The 16,939-nt window shown below is 51.8% G+C and overlaps 2 protein-coding genes across 11 annotated transcripts in view; both read right to left on the bottom strand.

Moving 5' to 3' along the window:
- Window positions 1-3,958: 3,958 nt before the first annotated feature.
- Window positions 3,959-15,893, bottom strand: CRYGS (crystallin gamma S). Of its 2 annotated transcripts, none has more exons than XM_030575829.1 (3): window positions 15,811-15,893; window positions 8,572-8,814; window positions 3,959-4,301 (listed from the first exon to the last, which is right to left on the bottom strand). In XM_030575829.1, exons 1-3 carry the CDS (start codon window positions 15,823-15,825, stop codon window positions 4,029-4,031), a joined length of 531 nt encoding a protein of 176 aa, XP_030431689.1. In that variant the 5' UTR covers window positions 15,826-15,893; the 3' UTR covers window positions 3,959-4,028. The 2 variants fall into 2 exon arrangements, with proteins under 2 accessions (XP_030431689.1, XP_030431688.1); XM_030575828.1 differs by lacking the exon at window positions 15,811-15,893 and adding an exon at window positions 11,764-12,856.
- The window catches only part of TBCCD1 (TBCC domain containing 1), a 32,023-nt gene continuing 19,327 nt past the window's right edge, over window positions 4,244-16,939 (bottom strand). For 4 of the 9 annotated variants that reach the window (XM_030575814.1, XM_030575816.1, XM_030575815.1 and 1 more), the window contains one exon: window positions 15,437-16,061. The gene's annotated coding sequence lies outside the window, so the exon portion shown is untranslated. Of the gene's footprint in view, window positions 4,302-8,726; window positions 8,815-15,436; window positions 16,062-16,939 lie in introns of those variants that run through there. The other 5 variants (XR_004002033.1, XM_030575811.1, XM_030575813.1 and 2 more) reach the window with 4 other exon arrangements.

The raw sequence follows: 16,939 nt of genomic DNA, 5'->3' as shown, positions 1-16,939 counted from the left end.
GGGAAGGGGATCGCACTGTGTGCATGGCAGGACATCCTGTGCCTAGAGGCGGGTATGCATGGAATGGACAGCACAGTGCTCCACTATAGGGCCACGCTGCCTTTCTGGACCCGCAACCCCCGCTTGTCCTGGGGTATTGGTGAAGAGGAAGGTGTGCTCCACCGCATGCACACAATGGTCCCCTTTCTACACAAGGCGGAGCTCCACCCTCACCTGCAAAGAGCCATGAGACTGGCTGGGCAGACTAGAAGCGAAGGGACCAGGGCTGCTCTAGCTGTGTTTCTTGTCCTGTGAGGGAGATTGCCGGCTCCAAGGGAAGTATGCACGGCCTGTGGGCGGGCAGTGGTGACAGAGGAGGGTGAGAGCAAAGGAGTACAGGATGGGAAGAGAATGAAAGGGGAGAGAAGAAGGGGGCTGATGGGGAAGAGTGGACTGAAGGGCCGATAGTGTGAAAAGAGGAGACAACACAGGGGGAGAAGGGGACAGAGAAATGGAAAGAGGAGGAGAAATGAGACTGATTAGGAACACACTGGAAAAGCTGAGTGCAAAGGAGGAAAGCAGCAAAGGACTGTGCCGGTGGGACGGGGAATGTGCCACCCTTCCCTGGGGGCGATCCACAGGAATTGTCCATGCACCTGGCAAAGAGCAGCCCACAGAGCTCAGCAGCCACTGGGGCCCCTCTGCGTCCAGCGCTCTGGGTTAAGGCTAAGGGCAGTGGATTACACGACTTGGGCCTAGCTGGTCAGGACATGTGAGCCGGAGGAAGCCCTGTACACTCCTGCTCCAGGACAGGGAGGAGGGGTTTCTTCAGCTTCCTTGCTGTCCAGGTGGGGGAAGAGGCTGTAGCTGCTTTGGGCAGACGATTGCTTTTCCAGCTGCAGCGGCTTCTTCCCACAGCCACCTCTCTAAACACATTATGCCCACAGCCAGGGCCATGCCACAGGCCTCCTTCCTCAGTTAAACTTGCCCACTGGGCCCTTCCTCTTACATCTAGTCCCTTACAACCAGGGCATGCAGCCCCCACACTGACCCCCCTGCTTTCCTGTCTGTGCTGCAGCAGAGCCCCTCTCCTCTGGAGCAGGACCCTTTCCCAAACGCCCCACCCCCAATTACTAATGTACTCACAGGGGGCTGTATCCCTGCAGCGCCTGACAAGCATCACTTAACCTGCCTCACTGCCACGTAATAACCTCATCTATCAACCTGGACGAGACTGCAGGGCCATTGCTGGGAGGGGCTCTATTTAAGCAGCAAATGTCATTATCCAAAGTCCCCAGTCCCCTTGCTTGATATGCAAAAAACTTGCTGGCTCCCCAGAGTCCTGTGCAGAGAACATGCCCTGCAAAATGGACATTTGTCATGTTCTGCACGCTGATGCGTTGCCTAGGAAATGTGATTGATTACACCAGCGGTGGTGGGCACAGCAGAGCCAGCCTGACACCTGGTGGCACAGCGAGAAAACACAACTCTTCAGGAGATGCCAAGACCAGGAACCAGGGAAAGCTGGACCCTCTGGCTGGGGAAAACCTGCTGCATCTGAGAATGGTCCCTCGGGGGCTATTGGGTTTATTTACCTTCCAAGGAACAGTTCACTCTTCCCCCGTGAAGGCATTCACTGGGGTCAGCCTTACCCGCACGGCTGCTGTAGGCTGAGAATATTTCTGTGCCACCCCCAAAGGGTGGAAAGACAAAATGCTGACAAGTGAATGTGAGTGTCGCCAGCAACTCTGGCTGCACAGGCTGCAAAGTAAGTACATGACCCCAGGCCTACAGAGATGGAGGGCACGTGCTCAGCTTTAACGACGCAAGCAGGCCCATTTGGTCCGGGGCACCCCTGGAGGTCAGAGATAGGTGCTCCAGCAGTCGGCAGAGGCAGGGCCTACACTGTACGCTTATTGGGGGTGAGATTCTCCCAGTGTGTGTAAGTGCGGCACCCAGCACGATGGGGCCCTGATTTCGTTTGGGGCCTTTCAACACCATTGGAACATGGACCATTAACCATGAGCCATACGAATGATTTCCCATCCCAGGCTCTGCACAGGCAGGCCCTTGCTTCCATCTGAGCTATGTCCTTTTCCTGCCATCCCCCCATTTCTTCCTTCCTTCCTCTTCCCATATCATTCGTTTCTCTCACCCATTTGCTCTCTCGCCTTCATCTCTCTTTTCTTCCTCTTTCCCCAGCCCCTGTGCCTATTTCCCCAACCCCACCTTTGTCTGGCTCTCCCTGGAGCCTGTCTCTCAGCTGAGTCTCCCTCCCTCCTGCCCCGGTGAGCAGCAGCCACGTCTGCACGGAGCTGGGGGTGTTCTGAAAAGCAGGCACAAGGCATCTCTTGGTCACAAAGAGGCTGAGCTACCAAAACTCCCTGACTGCCCCCTCAGGAAGTGGGGCGACAGCTCTCTATCCCTTATTGGGATCCTTCCCCTCGTGCTCTCCCTTTCTTGGGTTCACCTCGACTTCCCTTTCCTAGTTCCTCCACACCTCTGTCCCCCATGGGCAGCTCCTCTGCTTTAGCATGGCTGGTGCTGTGGTGAGGGCCCAATCCCAGCAGGTATCTGCTGGCGAGACAGTGCACAGTGCTGGGGGAGGCTGGCACGACAGGCACAAGGCCCCACATACTATCACCTTTGGTAGGTGACCAGTCACTGCTCTTTGGAAGCAGGGTAGGTGACTGAGGCCAGGAACTGAATACACAGGCCCCCAAAGGCCACCCCAAGGTGCATGGCCATGGAGAATCAAGCCTGGGGCATTGGGGGCCAGGGCTCCCAGCAGGGCTAGCCAGGCAAGGGCTGGGAAAGGCAGGGACTGGCACAGGGCAGGGAGGGGAGCACTGGTGCCATGGGAAGGGGAAAGGCTGGCACAGGGCGTAGGGTTGCCAACTTTCTAATTGCACAAAACCGAACACCTTTGCCCCACCCCCTGCCCTGCCCCTTCTCTGAGGCCCCATTCTTAATCACTCCAGCCCCCTCCCTCCATTGCTTGCTCTCACCCACCCTCAATCACTTTCACTGGGCTGGGGCAGGGGTTTGGGGTGCAGGAGGGGGTGATGGCTCTGGATGGGGGTGCAGGCTCTGGGGTAGGGCCAGGGATAAGAGATTTGGGGTGCAGGAGGGGGCTCCAGGCTGGGGCCGAGGTGTTTGGAGTGCAGGAGGAGGGGTCAGGACCAGGGCAGGGGGGCAGAGTCTGGGAGTGGGGGCAAGGTGCAGGCTCCAGGAGGGAGTTTGGGTGCGGGTTCCAACCTGGGGCAGGGGGTTGGGTTGCAGGTGGAGGTGCAGGGTCTGGGAGGGAGTTAGGGTGCAGGAAAGGGTTCCAGTCTGAGGCAAGGGGGTTGGGTTGAAGGCTCTGGCCAGGCAGCGCTTACCTCAGGTGGTTCCCAGTTGGCAGCACAGCAGGGCTAAGGCAGGCTCCCTGCCTGCCCTAGCCCTGCACCGCTCCTGGAAGCGTCTGGCATATCTGGCTTCTAGGCAGAGGTGTGCCCAGTCAGCTCTGCATGGTGCTCATGTGGCAGCTCCCATTGGCTGCAATTCCCAGACTATGGGAGCTGTGGAGCTGGTGCTTGAGGCAGGGGCAGCACGCTGAGCTTCCTGGCTGTCTCTCTGCCTAAGGGCCACAGGGACATGCTGGCTGCTTCCAGGAGCTGCATGCAGCCAGAGCAGGCAAGGAGCCTGCCTTAGCCCCGCTGCATCAGCGACCGGACTTTTAACAGCCTGGTCAGCAGTGCTGACTGGAGCCACCAGGGTCCCTTTCAGACCCGGCGTTCTGTTCGAAAGCTGGACACCTGGCAACCCTAACAGGGTGGGGAGGGGAGCACTGGTGCCATGGGGAGGGGAGGAGCCGGCACAGGGCAGGGAGGGCGAATGGTAGCAAAGGTCTAGCCCTTAGTGTGAGTGAGGGGTGGCTGTGGGGTGCAGTCAGCCGTGGCCCGACAACCGGAGTGGAAATAAGCAGGACAGGCAGCACTGCATCAGCCACTTGCTTTATTCACAGACTCCACACAGTTTCCCTAGCAAAGGGGGAGCTGCCCCACCCCTCACTCTGCAATGCAGCGGAAGGACTGGACAGTGGGGGACACAGCCCCCCAGTCAACAGGCTTGCGGTACTCCCCCTTCTCCAAGAGGTACTGCCTGCCCCGGAAGTTGGGGTGCTCATAGAATACCCAGGCCCCCTCCAGCACTTTGCAGGCATGGATTTCCCGGATGTGGAACTCGTCCATGACTGAAGGGCAGTCCTCTGTAGATTCGTACATCTGGCCACCAAAGTCCCCCTTCTCAAAGATCTGAATGCGGTGCTGGCTTCCACTGGACTGGAACAGGAGACAGAGAATCACACATTGCTGGGCACAGCAGCACAGTTCAGGCTTTCTCTCACTATACACAGGGAGCATAGAACTGCCGGGCTGGCTCACCTGAGTCCAGCTCATTCAGGATCCTGCCCCTGGCAATTGCCAGATGCTCCAGAGGAAGATAAAGGACCCCACAACAGGCAGATGTACGGTAATCTACCTCTCAAGGTTTCATCCTAACCCCTGGTAGCTAGGGATTGATTTACACAGTGGAGCAGGAGGTTCTGTTTCCCTCCCAGAACTCTGAGTAGCATTAGCTGTTATGCCACAAGACCCCTCGCTCATTGCACTCCTGTGCAAGATCCTTCTTGTCTCATTGGCTTTGGATGAAGGCTGAAGGAGGCCACTGGCCATAGAGACCCTGGGTTTGCATGGGACTGTGCTGTTTATGAGCATCACAGGTGGACAATTAAAGGGGCCTCATTACACTTGAGAGGCAAGAAACCTCCCCTCTCCCCCCAACCCTGGGGAATGCACTGATGATGGGAACACAGTGACTAGGAGAGGTGGGGGTTGGGGGAAGAGGTAGCTCCCAGATGTATAAAAGGACAGGCCTGACCAAAACAATCGGCTGGCTTTCCAGTTCACCTTAGGCTCCCCCAACCCATCTGGATTTTTTTTTGCTGTACCAGTATTGGCTCCTCCACTGCCCAGGGGCATTAACACTTGAGCAGGCCCTGCAGGCTCAGAGGTCTGATTCTCCCCCACTTTACACCTCATGTAGTCACTGGCCCATCTCCAGATGGTGTCAGATGCTGCCATCCTGCTATGCAGCATTAGGATCCCTGGGTGGAAAAGACTGGATATGGGGCCGGGTAGGGCAAACCCAGGCTCAAGTGGGGAGAGGCCAGGGCACTGCTGGTGACAGATGAGATGCACTTTGGCAGGTTGCACTTCAGTGTTTTAAACTGATTCCCACTGCTTTAAGCCTTCGGTTGCTTTCAGAACTGGAGCTGCAGTGAGCCCCAGGGCCGTAAGGGGTCAATGAGATGGTGACAGTCTGTACTCACATTTCACATGTGCAAGATGTTATATTTGCTGAGATTTCAAGCACTGAATAGCCATAAGCGCTGCAAGGGTGTTAATCTGCAGCTTCCCATGCAGCCTGGCCCACTCATCCCTCCCTCTCTGGTTTATTACCACTACCAGCTCCAAGCTGAATGCCACCGTTTCCCATGGGGTGATGAACTGCCTCGCCTCAGGGCAGCTTGTTCCTCTTGCCCTCCCCACCAGAAAGGAATGCTTCACTGCTGCCTTGGATGAGCTGGAGTCCCATGCCCACATGGGGAAGTTTCCCATAGCTCACATTCATCTGACCCCCTAGCTGAGTGCCCCCATCAGTTGGCTCTTTCAAGCACTGATCACAGCTGAAGGTAGTCACATACCACTACGAGGCCTTGGCTGCTGGTGAAGGAAGCAGGGGAGGTGAAAGCCTCTAAACCAGGCACCAGCTGACTGGATTAATAGTCAGAATTACAAGTTAAATACTTTCACTCACTGTTTAATTATAGAATATCAGCAGGGCTCCACCACTGTAAAGCAACCAGAAGGGGCAGCTCTATGAGACCAGTGGCAGGGGAGGTGGTGTCCTCTGGGGCTCACCCAGCTGTTCCAGAGCCCCCTGTGGGACAGTATGCTCTGGCTGGAGGATGCTGGAGCAGCTGCTCATGCCCCAGTCCTGGCTCTGGAATATGGAGGCATGCAGTATTTAATGGGTTGGATTTCCCTCCTCTGGCAGGGGCAGTGCTCTGGGCACTAGCTGGCTGGACACTGGTTTATCCCCTCTTAGTTTACACTCCTTGGTTGCCACAGGGCATCACTGTTAAAGCACACTGATTGCCTCCAGCATTACACTGAGACTTGGCCCCCCCCCTCCTTCCACGTGACCTGCATTTTTAGGGCTGTTTATTCCATACTTAATAGATCATGGGGCAGCTGCACTACAAAGCTACAAAAGCATTTGATCAGATAAATACATTTCCAACCAACACATGCAGGACAATGCAAAGGGGTGCTGTATACCATCATTGAAACACTGCTGAGCTGCGTCCCTTTCAAAATCAGCTTTGGCCTGTGCTTTTGAAGCACAGGCCAGTGGATTCCCTGCCAGTGGAGAGGGTCACATGAATGCCAGCAGTGGATGAAAGCTTCCCTGCTCTTCACAGCCTAGTCATGGCACCGGGTTCCTCACGCTGGCAGGCTGAGCACAAGCAGCAAAGCCTTCCTTTAAAAGAAGGGCAAAAAAAGCCAGCCAAGCACTGTGTTCTCCTTTGATAGCCACCGTAACTCCCAGCGTAGACTAAGGAAGGGGGATGCTCTGGGAAAACTGCCTGCCCTTCGCTCAGGGTCCCATTTGCCTGTACTCAGGGGAACACGCCTTGGTTACCCTGTCACACCCTGCCAGCCTACCCCACAGTCCCTTCCTCTAAACTTTTGGAAGGGAACCCACCTTCCCATCCACCTTATGCATCAGCTGTTTCTTTCGCACCACTATTGAGTGTTCGCTGCCCCTTGCTCACTCAGCAGGTTGCCCACAGGGTGACCTGGTGCCAGCACCAGCTGCAGGACAGAGCTCACACCCACTCCTGCGTAAGAGCAGGTAAGCAGGGATTCCTCAGTGCAGCAGGTACACAGCCAGTATTTCCGAAGGCCAGGCCCCATGCCCTGCGAGTGCTGGCAGGAGCTACTGAAATGCTTGGATGGAGCGATTTGCGACCATGGCAGAATGAGAAATCTTAGATCCAATGTTCCTGCACTTGGGGCAGGTCCTGAGGTTATACGAGGCTTAAAAGTCCCCTTTTGCGCTCTCTAGTCTTGGGCAGTTGAGGGATCGATCTGGCTCAGGGCTGCTCCCCCTTGTGCTGCTCCCCATGCTCTGCTAATGATCCCGAGAAGCAAAAACAGCCCTCCATGAGTTGGGAATGTTCTCACACACTTCACTGCTCCTTTCTGCTGCCAGCATGTAGCAAAGAGGACTCTGCCCTCTACTAAAGGTCTTGTATCAAAACGCAATTGGCTTTATTTCACATCCTCACTGTCCTTCCCAGCCCCTGCTGCAGACAGCGAGCTCCTTCCACGCAGGCTGCACACCTACCGTGAAGCAGCTGGAAGTCTGACTGAACGGGATGGAGCCTGTGTCCAGCTGAGTCAATGGGAAAAGCAGGCAGCACACTGTCTCGTATCTCCAACCATACGTTGAATCCCAGGGAAGAGGGGGCAAGTAGTTTTGTTTTCAATTAACTTTAACTAGGCAGATGGAGTGTGGGATTTATGCACAGGCAGGCACGTGCAAGTCCTCACCAGCAGAGTGCTCCTTGGGAACCATTCCCTTACCTACACCCCACCGCTGGGGGCTGGGGGCTGAGCCACTGCCTGGCAGCCATCTCCTTTCTCTAGTGCCAGGTGCACTGAAACTGAATGACCAGGAGATCAGTTCAGGAAGCAGAGTGGGAAACAAGCTACAGAGGTTCAGACAAATCCAGGCTGGCACAGGCCATGCAGGGGAGATTCTCCTGAGCAACTGAGTGAGGAGCACAAATCCCAGGGATGGGAATTCCCAGGGGTCTTGTGCCCCTAACTGACATAGGTGCTTAGGGAAATGTCACCATGTGTACGCGCCAGTTGCTGCAAACTGTGTCTGCAAGGAAGAGGAGCAAACTCAGGAAAGCAGGGTACAGAGTAACTACCTCCCCTGTATAAATTCCAAACCCCAGCTGCCTAGAAGCAAACTGCAGCAACCTTATTTCCAAACAAAACTACGCTGACACCCCAATTGGTAGAGGTAGCCACTGAAACTTACCTACAACCTGCCCAAAGCAAACTGCTTTTCCTCATTGAAATCAGTGGGGGAGTTTCTCTTATCCGGTGACATAAAATTTCTTTGCCCCACTTCGCCGGGCCAAGGGGAAGCTCAGAGCATTTTCCTGTTGTGGGTTAGGCTGAGTTGCAGCAGTGTTTCAATACAACTACAGTCATGTTCTACATGAAAACACTGCAGCTTTCCTGGGAAGGTTTTCTTACTCTCTCTGCCTTCTCAGGGCTGTGGTTTGTTCACTTGCCCCTCAGATTGCAACCTTCTGATGATGCAGAAATTGTCCCATGTGACCTACTGGGATTCTCTTAACCTTGCTCTCAAGTATATCTGTGACTATCCCATCCATTGTGTTACCGAGTAGCAGCAACATGTGTGCTTTGGGGGAGGCTGGGGAGAGGAAGGGAAGGTCAGACTTACTAAGTGAATGGCTTTGCATGAGCTGAGGCGGTCATTAAGGCCCATCCAGCGCTGGTACTCAGGGTACTCGCCATGGGTCAGAACATACATGTTCCCTGCAAAGTTAGGCCGCTCATAGACAACCCAGGCACCCCCCTCCACTCGGATGGAGTTGCAGCGGCTTAGGTAGGTGTGAAAATCAGGGCAGTCACTGTCACACTCATAGCGACGGCCCTGGAAATGCTTGTCTTCGTAGAAAGTGATCTGAAATACAAGCAAAGCAGAGAGAGGGGAGGTTCCTTCTTCCAAACAGATGAGGACGGCTCAGTCAATGGTTCTTGGGCAAAAGCAGCGAAGAGGCAGGCTGAAGGGGTGCGAACTGCAAGTGCTGTCACTGAAGCAAGCATGTGTTAGTTGAAACCATACCATTTTAACAAGGCTGACTCCTTACCTACTGCCTTTAACATAAAGGCGCATCATTAACTGTGAGCAGTTAAAGGGACTGCCCTGGGAAGAAATGACAAAACCTAATATTATTAGAATGGTTTGAATGACATTCAAAGAAAGAGGCAATAAAAAAAACTGGGGTGGGGGGAGAAGGTTGCTTTAGTTTAAATTGCTTGCTGTGGGCCCAATTCTGTGAAGCCTCATACCCACCAATAGTCCCTAGAAGAGTGCGTACCCCGAGGGAAGGCCAGTTTTGTAACAAGAGCGACCAGGCTGGCACTGCTGTTTGCAACCCAAACACCATAGTTCTGTTCTCATTTTGATGAATGAAACTGCCTGTTTTCATTGGCCACACTAAGAGAAATGCGAAAAGTCAACAAACCATCAAGAGGGAAAAGGCTAGTCTGGTTCACATCTCTTGTCATTTTAATTATTTCAGGGATGATTAGTAACAGAGGTAAAAACATTTAGGCTTGAAAGTACCACCTCCAAATACTGTGTGAGAGAGCTACTTGCATGCTTTAAAACTAAGCATGTGAATGTTTGCATGATTGGGCCTTAACTATTAACTGCATGATTTTCCCTTTCATAGTTCTTAGAACATACAGCAGCCTGTTTCCACTTCCGAAGCTATGATGCCATAATATGACCATTTTATTTTACCACTGGAAAAAAGGTTCAAAAGTGAAATTTGTAAAATACACTTCACTTCCCTCCCCCGTCCCCAATTTGCTTTAACCAAGCAAATCGAAGTTTTGTAGGCACAGAGAACAATTTGCTGCTCCTGTTTGCAGGCTGCTTCCCGTCCCCCTTCAAACATGACCACAGAGAGAACTGAGAACCCCTGAAGTTTATGTCCACAGAGCAAAGAATGGACTAACAATAAGGATCAGTATGTCTAGCCTTAGTGAGAAGAGCTCATGGGAATGTGTAAGGAACATGCTCCTCCCCACCAGCCCTCCACTAAGCTCCGTTCACACACACAGACTTCACTGCAAGTGGGCACAGATCCTTAGTTCAAGTGAGATGGCTCAGCTCTAACCTGCAGGGAAGTGACTGGTGAATTCTGGATTGCAGTTCTAAACTCCTGGCCCATCTCTGCAATGGCCTGACAACCCACACAGTGCTTGGAGTGCACCAGCCTGAAATAGCCATCACATGTGACATTCCACCCCCTCAGTCAACCAACCAACCCCCTAGTGTAACTCTACCCCATTAACTGCCAGAATGCCAAGGTAGGGGCTCCACAGCACATAATGCATTTGGGGTAATACGTGCTTGTGTGGGCCCCATTACCATAGCATCTGAGCTCCTTACAATCAGTAACAACAGCTCATGAGGCAGGGCAGTGCTGGCGTCACTATTATACAGGTGCTGAGCTGAGGCAGAGAGAGGCTAAGTGACTTGCCCAAGGTCACACAGCAAGTCTGTGGCACAGCAGGTCTCCCGAGTCCTAGGCTAGTGCCTTAACCACTGGACCATCCTGCCTCTCGGAGGGCACTGGAGCCTCCTGCTCCCCACAATTTAAGTTACATCAGCAACAAGAAAAGAAGTTAGTGAAGCAGCGAGTGAACCTGTCCCTGATTTTTAGTCAGTTACCGTCCACCAACAGGCTCAGCCCCAACACCACCAGCTGTCAGACAAAGCACCTTTCCCCCTGCTTAGAAGAGCTTAGGTCCCAGTAGTGAAATAAGTTCTACATGAGCAGACCCTGGTGCCCACCTGATAATGGGGCAGGTCTCTGCCTGCCTGCAGGACCCCGTTCTCATGCTGCGATGGGACTCGGAGACAGGAGTGGATGTCAAGAATATTTTGCATGGCATGCCTGTGCAGTGTCATTGTGCCCGTTTTAGTGCTCATGCTCTAGAAACAGTGGTGTAGACAGCACTCTGAAGCCGCAGTTCGGGCTCTGAAGGCTAGGGAAGGGTGTGGGCTTCAGAGCCCTAGCTCCAGCCCAAGCGGCACCTTCAAAGCGCTGTCTGCACAGGTATTTTTAGAGTGCTCGCACAAGCCCTGCTAGCCCAAGTCTGTCACCCTAGGCTGGGAGGCTCACTCCAAAACACTGGGGTAAACATACCCTGAAGAACCTCAGGTGTCTGGGCAGTGCCCTCTTTGGCAGTATGATACACTTCACACAACTGGTCTCCCCCAACCTGTGATCAGAGTCAGGCATCAGCATCCCAGCAGTCACGCTGTACTTTCTCCTCGACAGCCTAACTATGGAGCATACACTGGTGCTGGCTGCTAGCTTTGGAATTCAGATGCTTTGCAGACAGACAGCGCATCTTCCCACAAGCTTGCCACACTCTCCATGGCACAGCAACCTTCCCCAGTAACACACCGAGGAGAGCATGAGGCACTTGGCACATTTGAAAGTCTCCCCAACTGCCACAGCATTTGCCTCCCACCTCCGCTCTCCTGATGTACCGTAGCAGAAAGAGAAATATCCAGTCTGAAGAAAAAGGGAGGAGAAACTGTCTTTATCACTCAAAATACAGCCCTGTATTTTAAATAGTCATTTTATCAACCTGAGCAAGCTTTTGGTTTGAAAAGCTCCTGTCCCCAGTGGAAAAGTCACGTATGTTTTTGAAACACTTGCTTTTTATTCATTGATCTTCTTTCAGAGAAATAACAGACTCTCCTACCACTGTGCAAAATTCTGCTCCATTACCCTAAGCTCTTTCTGCACTTCTGCCATGTTTGTAAACAAGAGCAGCTTCCTAAGTTGCATCTCTTCCCCTCGGAAAGAAACACACACAAACTTACCCTGATTCCTGTTTTGGACATTTTCCGTTCTAGGCACTACACCCCAACTGCTGCAGAATTCCAGAAGCAACTGCAAAGACCCAGAATCTGGGGGCCTCTTTTTATAAGGCTCCTTTTGTACCAGACATTCGCTTTGTCATGAGAATGGGATCCAAGAATTGAGTCAGTGATTCCAGGGCTAGGGATTGTTTCTAGAAAAGCAAATAGGATTAGGGAATAAAGGGAGGCTTCGCTGTGCCCTTTATTTTTTGGCTGTTGCAACATCAGAGCTGAATGGTCTGCTGAGTCAGAACACCAAAACTCGGCCAAAAACATTCCAACTAAGAAGCCCCCTGCCTGGGGCGATGACACAGTTTGGCTGCTCTCTCTGCTTTGAATGTGCTAAAAAAGAAGATTGATCGACTAGAATCCAAGAATCTCAGGCCCTGCGCCCCTCTGTAAAAAGGGACCAAGACTTGTGAGAGGACATTTTCCAACTGTTGCAGGGTGCAGTGGTGACAGGTTTCATAAACACATGCTCAGCAGAAGGGTGGGAAGAGAGCTGGAGAGAATGGTCTCTGCTTAGAAGACACTATCTGAAAGCAAGTAACAGGAATGTCTGTGCAGCAGTGATAACACTGAACCGGGCAGTGTAGCCTAGTGGATAGTGCATTGGACTGGGATTCAGTAGACCTACATTCTATAACCTGGCTCTGCTAGTCTGCTGGGTGATCTTAGGCCAGTCACGTCTTTCTGTGCCTCAGTTTCTCCATCTATAAAATGGGGATAGCAATATTGACCTATGTAGAGTGCTTTGAGATCTAGGGATCTCTAGATAAGACTGTTTTTATTTCTATAGCACCCTCCATCTATAGCACTCTCATAAACCTTCCATCTGAGGGGCTCAAACTGCTGTTAAGAACATTAACAGACATACCCAAGGGAGAGATTTTTATCCCTATTTTACGATGAGGAACGTGAAGCACAGAAGGATTAAGTGAGGTGTCCACAGTCCCACAGGAAGTCCATATCAGTGTCAGGGACAGAACTAAGATCAACTGTGATTCAACCACAAGACCACCACAAGACTGAGTCGATGCACTGGGCTAGGTAAATACTTACCACAATCAAGGCAGAGCACAAAGCAGGGAACTCAGGGGTGTAGATGTCTGTGACCCCAGAAGTCACTCTGTTATAAACACCTCTCCAGCTATTGCCGGCACCACTCCAAAGGCTTAGAGAGACAAAGACAGCAGATGAATTTGGCAAGCAGTGCCTGAACCACTTAGCTGTTGTTTCAAGTCTGTCAGAACAGATCCATTTCATCCCAATGATTCCACATACTGCTGTCTACACCAGCACACCTTTAAATCCTGCCAACTCCAGAGGCACCCTGAGGCCAATAGGTTGAACTAGATATCTGCCCAATGGCATCCCATTATCCTTCCTGCCTAATCCTTTAAGCATCAGGGTCTGTGGCTTACACACACTGATTTTCTGCTAGATGTGAGGCTACTCACCACCATTAATCCAAGAGCTGTTTGTGAAGATCCCAGCATCCAGCCTAGGACTCAGCTCCCACTGAAGGGTGTTACAGTGGCTCAGTATATTAATCCCAGAACTGGATTCTCTTTTGCTATCCCACATCCCCTATTTAAATGCTGGTAGGTGAACTTCAGAGCCAACATCTCCATGTCTTCCCTGGGCCTAGGACAGACATCCACTTGTGAGGGGGTTGGTGGGGGGGAGCAAGGGATGGGGGAAGAGGAGTTTGCATGAGTAAGTTGTCCTGTGGTGGGCAAAATTGTGACATTACAACACTATGAGGGTGTGCTCCCAAATTAGATTTTTATCATCATCCTGCAAACGTGCAAGACAGATTCATCATCATCCACTTTGGATTGGGTAGTAACCCGAGGGTGTAGTTGGGTTTGTCCCACACCTCTAAGAGCCACGTCCAAGTCTTACCTTCACTTGTTACTCAGGCAAAACAAACACAGCTAGGTTAACTAAACTGATTAACCCCTTACAGGTAAGTGATTCTGTATCTCTGGCCAGGAGGGATTTATGTTACTGCCTACATAAAGGTTGTTACCCTTCCCTTTAGATTTATGACACCCACTGATGGCCAGAAGTTTTGGCTGAATGCCAGAAGACTACACCAGCTGCTGTCAATCAGACATCACTCCTCCTCTGAAGTCAATGGAGCTATACCAATGAAGCATGTGGCTGCACTGTCTCTCCTCATACCATATCTCAATCCCCTTCTCCCTTCCACTTACTGGCTCTAGGAGCCTGCTGGAAATGCTGACTCATGCATGCATAGTTCCAGAAGATGTCGAGGCTAGCGCATCAGATCCCGTTATTTTCCTTGTGCGCCACACATTTGGTTTCTCTGTTTCTCATTTGCCAGTTGGGTAAACATCTCACTATGCTGCATGTAATCAACCACGCAGCAGCTTGCCTCACTAATTGTGAACTGGTCAATCAGATGTACCCCATGAGCCCTGCTCATGCCCTAGGTCAGCTGGCTCGAACTTGAGGGGCATCGGCTAAGGAGCTAAAAATTGCAGCGTAGACATTCAAGCTCAGGCTGGAGCCCAGGCTCTGGGACCCTCCACCCTCTCAGGGTCCCAGAGCTCAGGCATCAGCCCGAGCCCAAATGCCATGCTGACTCAGGCCAGCCGTGGGTTAGTTTTTATCCCACTGTGAACATACGCTTGGAGACTGGTGGTCTTGAGAGCAGATATTGAGAGCAAGACCCACTCCCGCTGATTTTCAACTGTGGGAAGCTGAAATATTGATGACAGGAAATGCTGCTGAGATCAAACTACTGTCATGACAGGGATACAGCTGATACTAAACTCACTGACCTCCAGGATTGAGAAGTCTCACCCACTGTTGCTAAGGGAACTAATGTTCCCCCCACATGAAATATGGCCACATTTACATGTCATTAGAGCACCGCAGGAGTTAGAACCGTAGGTGGCTAGTTAAAATATGCTTTGTGGTGGGTCAGAACAGTCAGACACAACTCTCCAGTGCACGTGTGCGGGTTGCTCTCTCCATCCCAGCCTGTGTGCAGGGGAGGGCAATAGGAGAGTGAGCCCACCTCACACGCACCTCACACGCCCAGCTCTCCACTCTAGCCTGTTGACTCTCAGAATTCAGAGATTTACTGTGTCAGGCTCTTCTAAATGTGAGGGGGATGAGTGAGGCGCTGTAACAGAAAGTGGTTTTGTGAGGCTTGGGTTTCTTTGGGGCAGTAGGATGACATTGGGTAGGGGGTTATTTAGGGGCTGGATGGCTGTGTCTGGCTCCTTTCTCTGCAGCTCCTTCCCTCTCACTCCCTCCCTCCCTGTGGGGCACCAACCCCAGAGCCAGATCTGCTCCTAGTCAACAGCAGAGAAGCCTTGCCCCCACCACATCAGCACTGGGCATGGCTGCACTCAGGAGGGACTCCGCACCATACGGGGGCCTGGCACACCCCTCTTGCTGCTGCCTCTGGCGACTCTCTCTGCTTGTCCTGCTACTTGGCAGCCAGGCAGCTCTGCACCAAGCCAGCCTTGGAACTGCCAGAGGCAGAGCTTCACCCACTGAGCTGAGCTAGGGTACTCAGATCTGGGGGTCTGAGCCCCCTCAATCCTTGGCCACCTCATTATTGAGAAATCTTTTCCTACGAAACATGCTTGACTTGGCTTAAAATTCCATTTATTGACATTTCACAGAAGCAAGGAGGAGGCAAAGAAAAAGAACAAGGCAATTTCATGAAACTTCATCCTTTAAGTGCTAACTCCATCTCCACATAGAAAAACACCTCGAGTTCATTTTACACACTGAAGACGGGGAAAAAAATAAATCAAACATTTTCTTTTCATTTATGAATGGGAGCAACAAGCTCTTCCACAGACAGGTACACAGAACAGCCCCGCGTCCCTGCAGCCAGTGTCACACCAGCATGAATGCCTTCGCAGGATACGTACATGCCCAGAATTTTAACTAGGCACCCACCCTGCCTAAGAGGCCCACAGCAAGGCGCAGGCTTGTCTTTGCATCACCTTTCCTTACCACGTAATCCTTCATTTGGTTTCCACCTGAAGCCGGCTGGAGAGTTGATGTACCCCAAGTCCTGGAAAGGAGCAAGATGATGCAGTGATGTCTTGAACAGGACAGGAAAAAAAAAAAAGGTCCAGCTCATGCTGATGCCAAGGTCCAGATATCCTAATTAATTTGCAACACCACAGGAGTGTCTAACCAGCATGGCCCCAAAGTATTCACTGGAAACCAGTGTCAGCTTGTCACCATCCATCTTCACAACGCTGTAACAAAGCACAACTTCACTCCAACCATGCAATCACTAACAATTCAGTGACTTTCCCTCCCCAGGCCAACAGCTTACTAGAGAAAAACCCAGAGCATGATCAGTTTGACTTAGCAAACTATTCCTCACCCTTTGAAATGTGTGGTGATTGTACCCATACCAGGGACAAGTGTTTGGCTCCTTGTGCACCACATTAGGAAATTCAAAAGATTATATGAGAAAAAATTCTTTGAGGCTTGAAGGAAGTGGCCACTAAGGGCTTGTCTACAGAGGGATTAATCCACAGAATTAACGCACAATATTAACACAATAATTAACGCAAGCTGCACTAATAGTGTACACATGGGATGGCTGTGCTTGCTTTCAGTCTGCGTCTGTGTGTCCACATGGCAGGGGCTTGCTGTGCACTAAGTGCCTGGCACTCTCGGAGGGTATCCCATCGTCCTTTGCGTCAACGCTAAGCAGTGTAAATGCTGGAGTTGCTCTCGCTGCATGCAGTGGGATGCATAGAAGCCAGTGAAATTCCAGGACTTGGAGTAAATTCAAAAATATCTCATGCTTCAGCTCTCTCCAGCCCATCATTCCTCTCTTTCTGGAGAGGCGAGTGCCGTTTGCAAATTGCTGTCAGCCAGCATGGACCCAGCAATGCTCCACACCACTATGCTGGCAACTGCACACAGGAAGAGGCTGTTTGGGATATAGTTCAGCTCTCAAAGCTGAGCAACTTGGGCAGAGTCCAAAGACAAAGCCACCACATTACCGAGTGGATGTGGCAGCTCCAGCAGCAGCTCCTTCAGCAGCAGGTTGGACAGTGGTGGAGGAACAATGACAAAGATGAGGATGAGGAAGACAAGGAAGACACAGAGCAACTGCTAC

This window comes from Gopherus evgoodei, chromosome 9 (assembly GCF_007399415.2).
Source record: "Gopherus evgoodei ecotype Sinaloan lineage chromosome 9, rGopEvg1_v1.p, whole genome shotgun sequence".
Lineage (NCBI taxonomy): Eukaryota > Metazoa > Chordata > Testudines > Testudinidae > Gopherus > Gopherus evgoodei.
The sequence above is the reverse complement of the archived record's forward strand: the minus strand, read 5'-3'. Positions and strand labels throughout refer to the sequence as shown.

Excerpts from the sequence above, each read along its gene's own strand:
- CRYGS (XM_030575828.1), bottom strand. The coding sequence starts at position 11,784 with ATGTCCAAAACAGGAATCAGG. Across the intron at positions 8,815-11,763 it reads TGTCCAAAACAGGAATCAGG|ATCACTTTCTACGAAGACAA; the intron begins GTAAGTTTGTGT and ends CTTGTATTTCAG. Across the intron at positions 4,302-8,571 it reads CATGCAAAGCCATTCACTTA|TCCAGTGGAAGCCAGCACCG; the intron begins GTAAGTCTGACC and ends CTCCTGTTCCAG.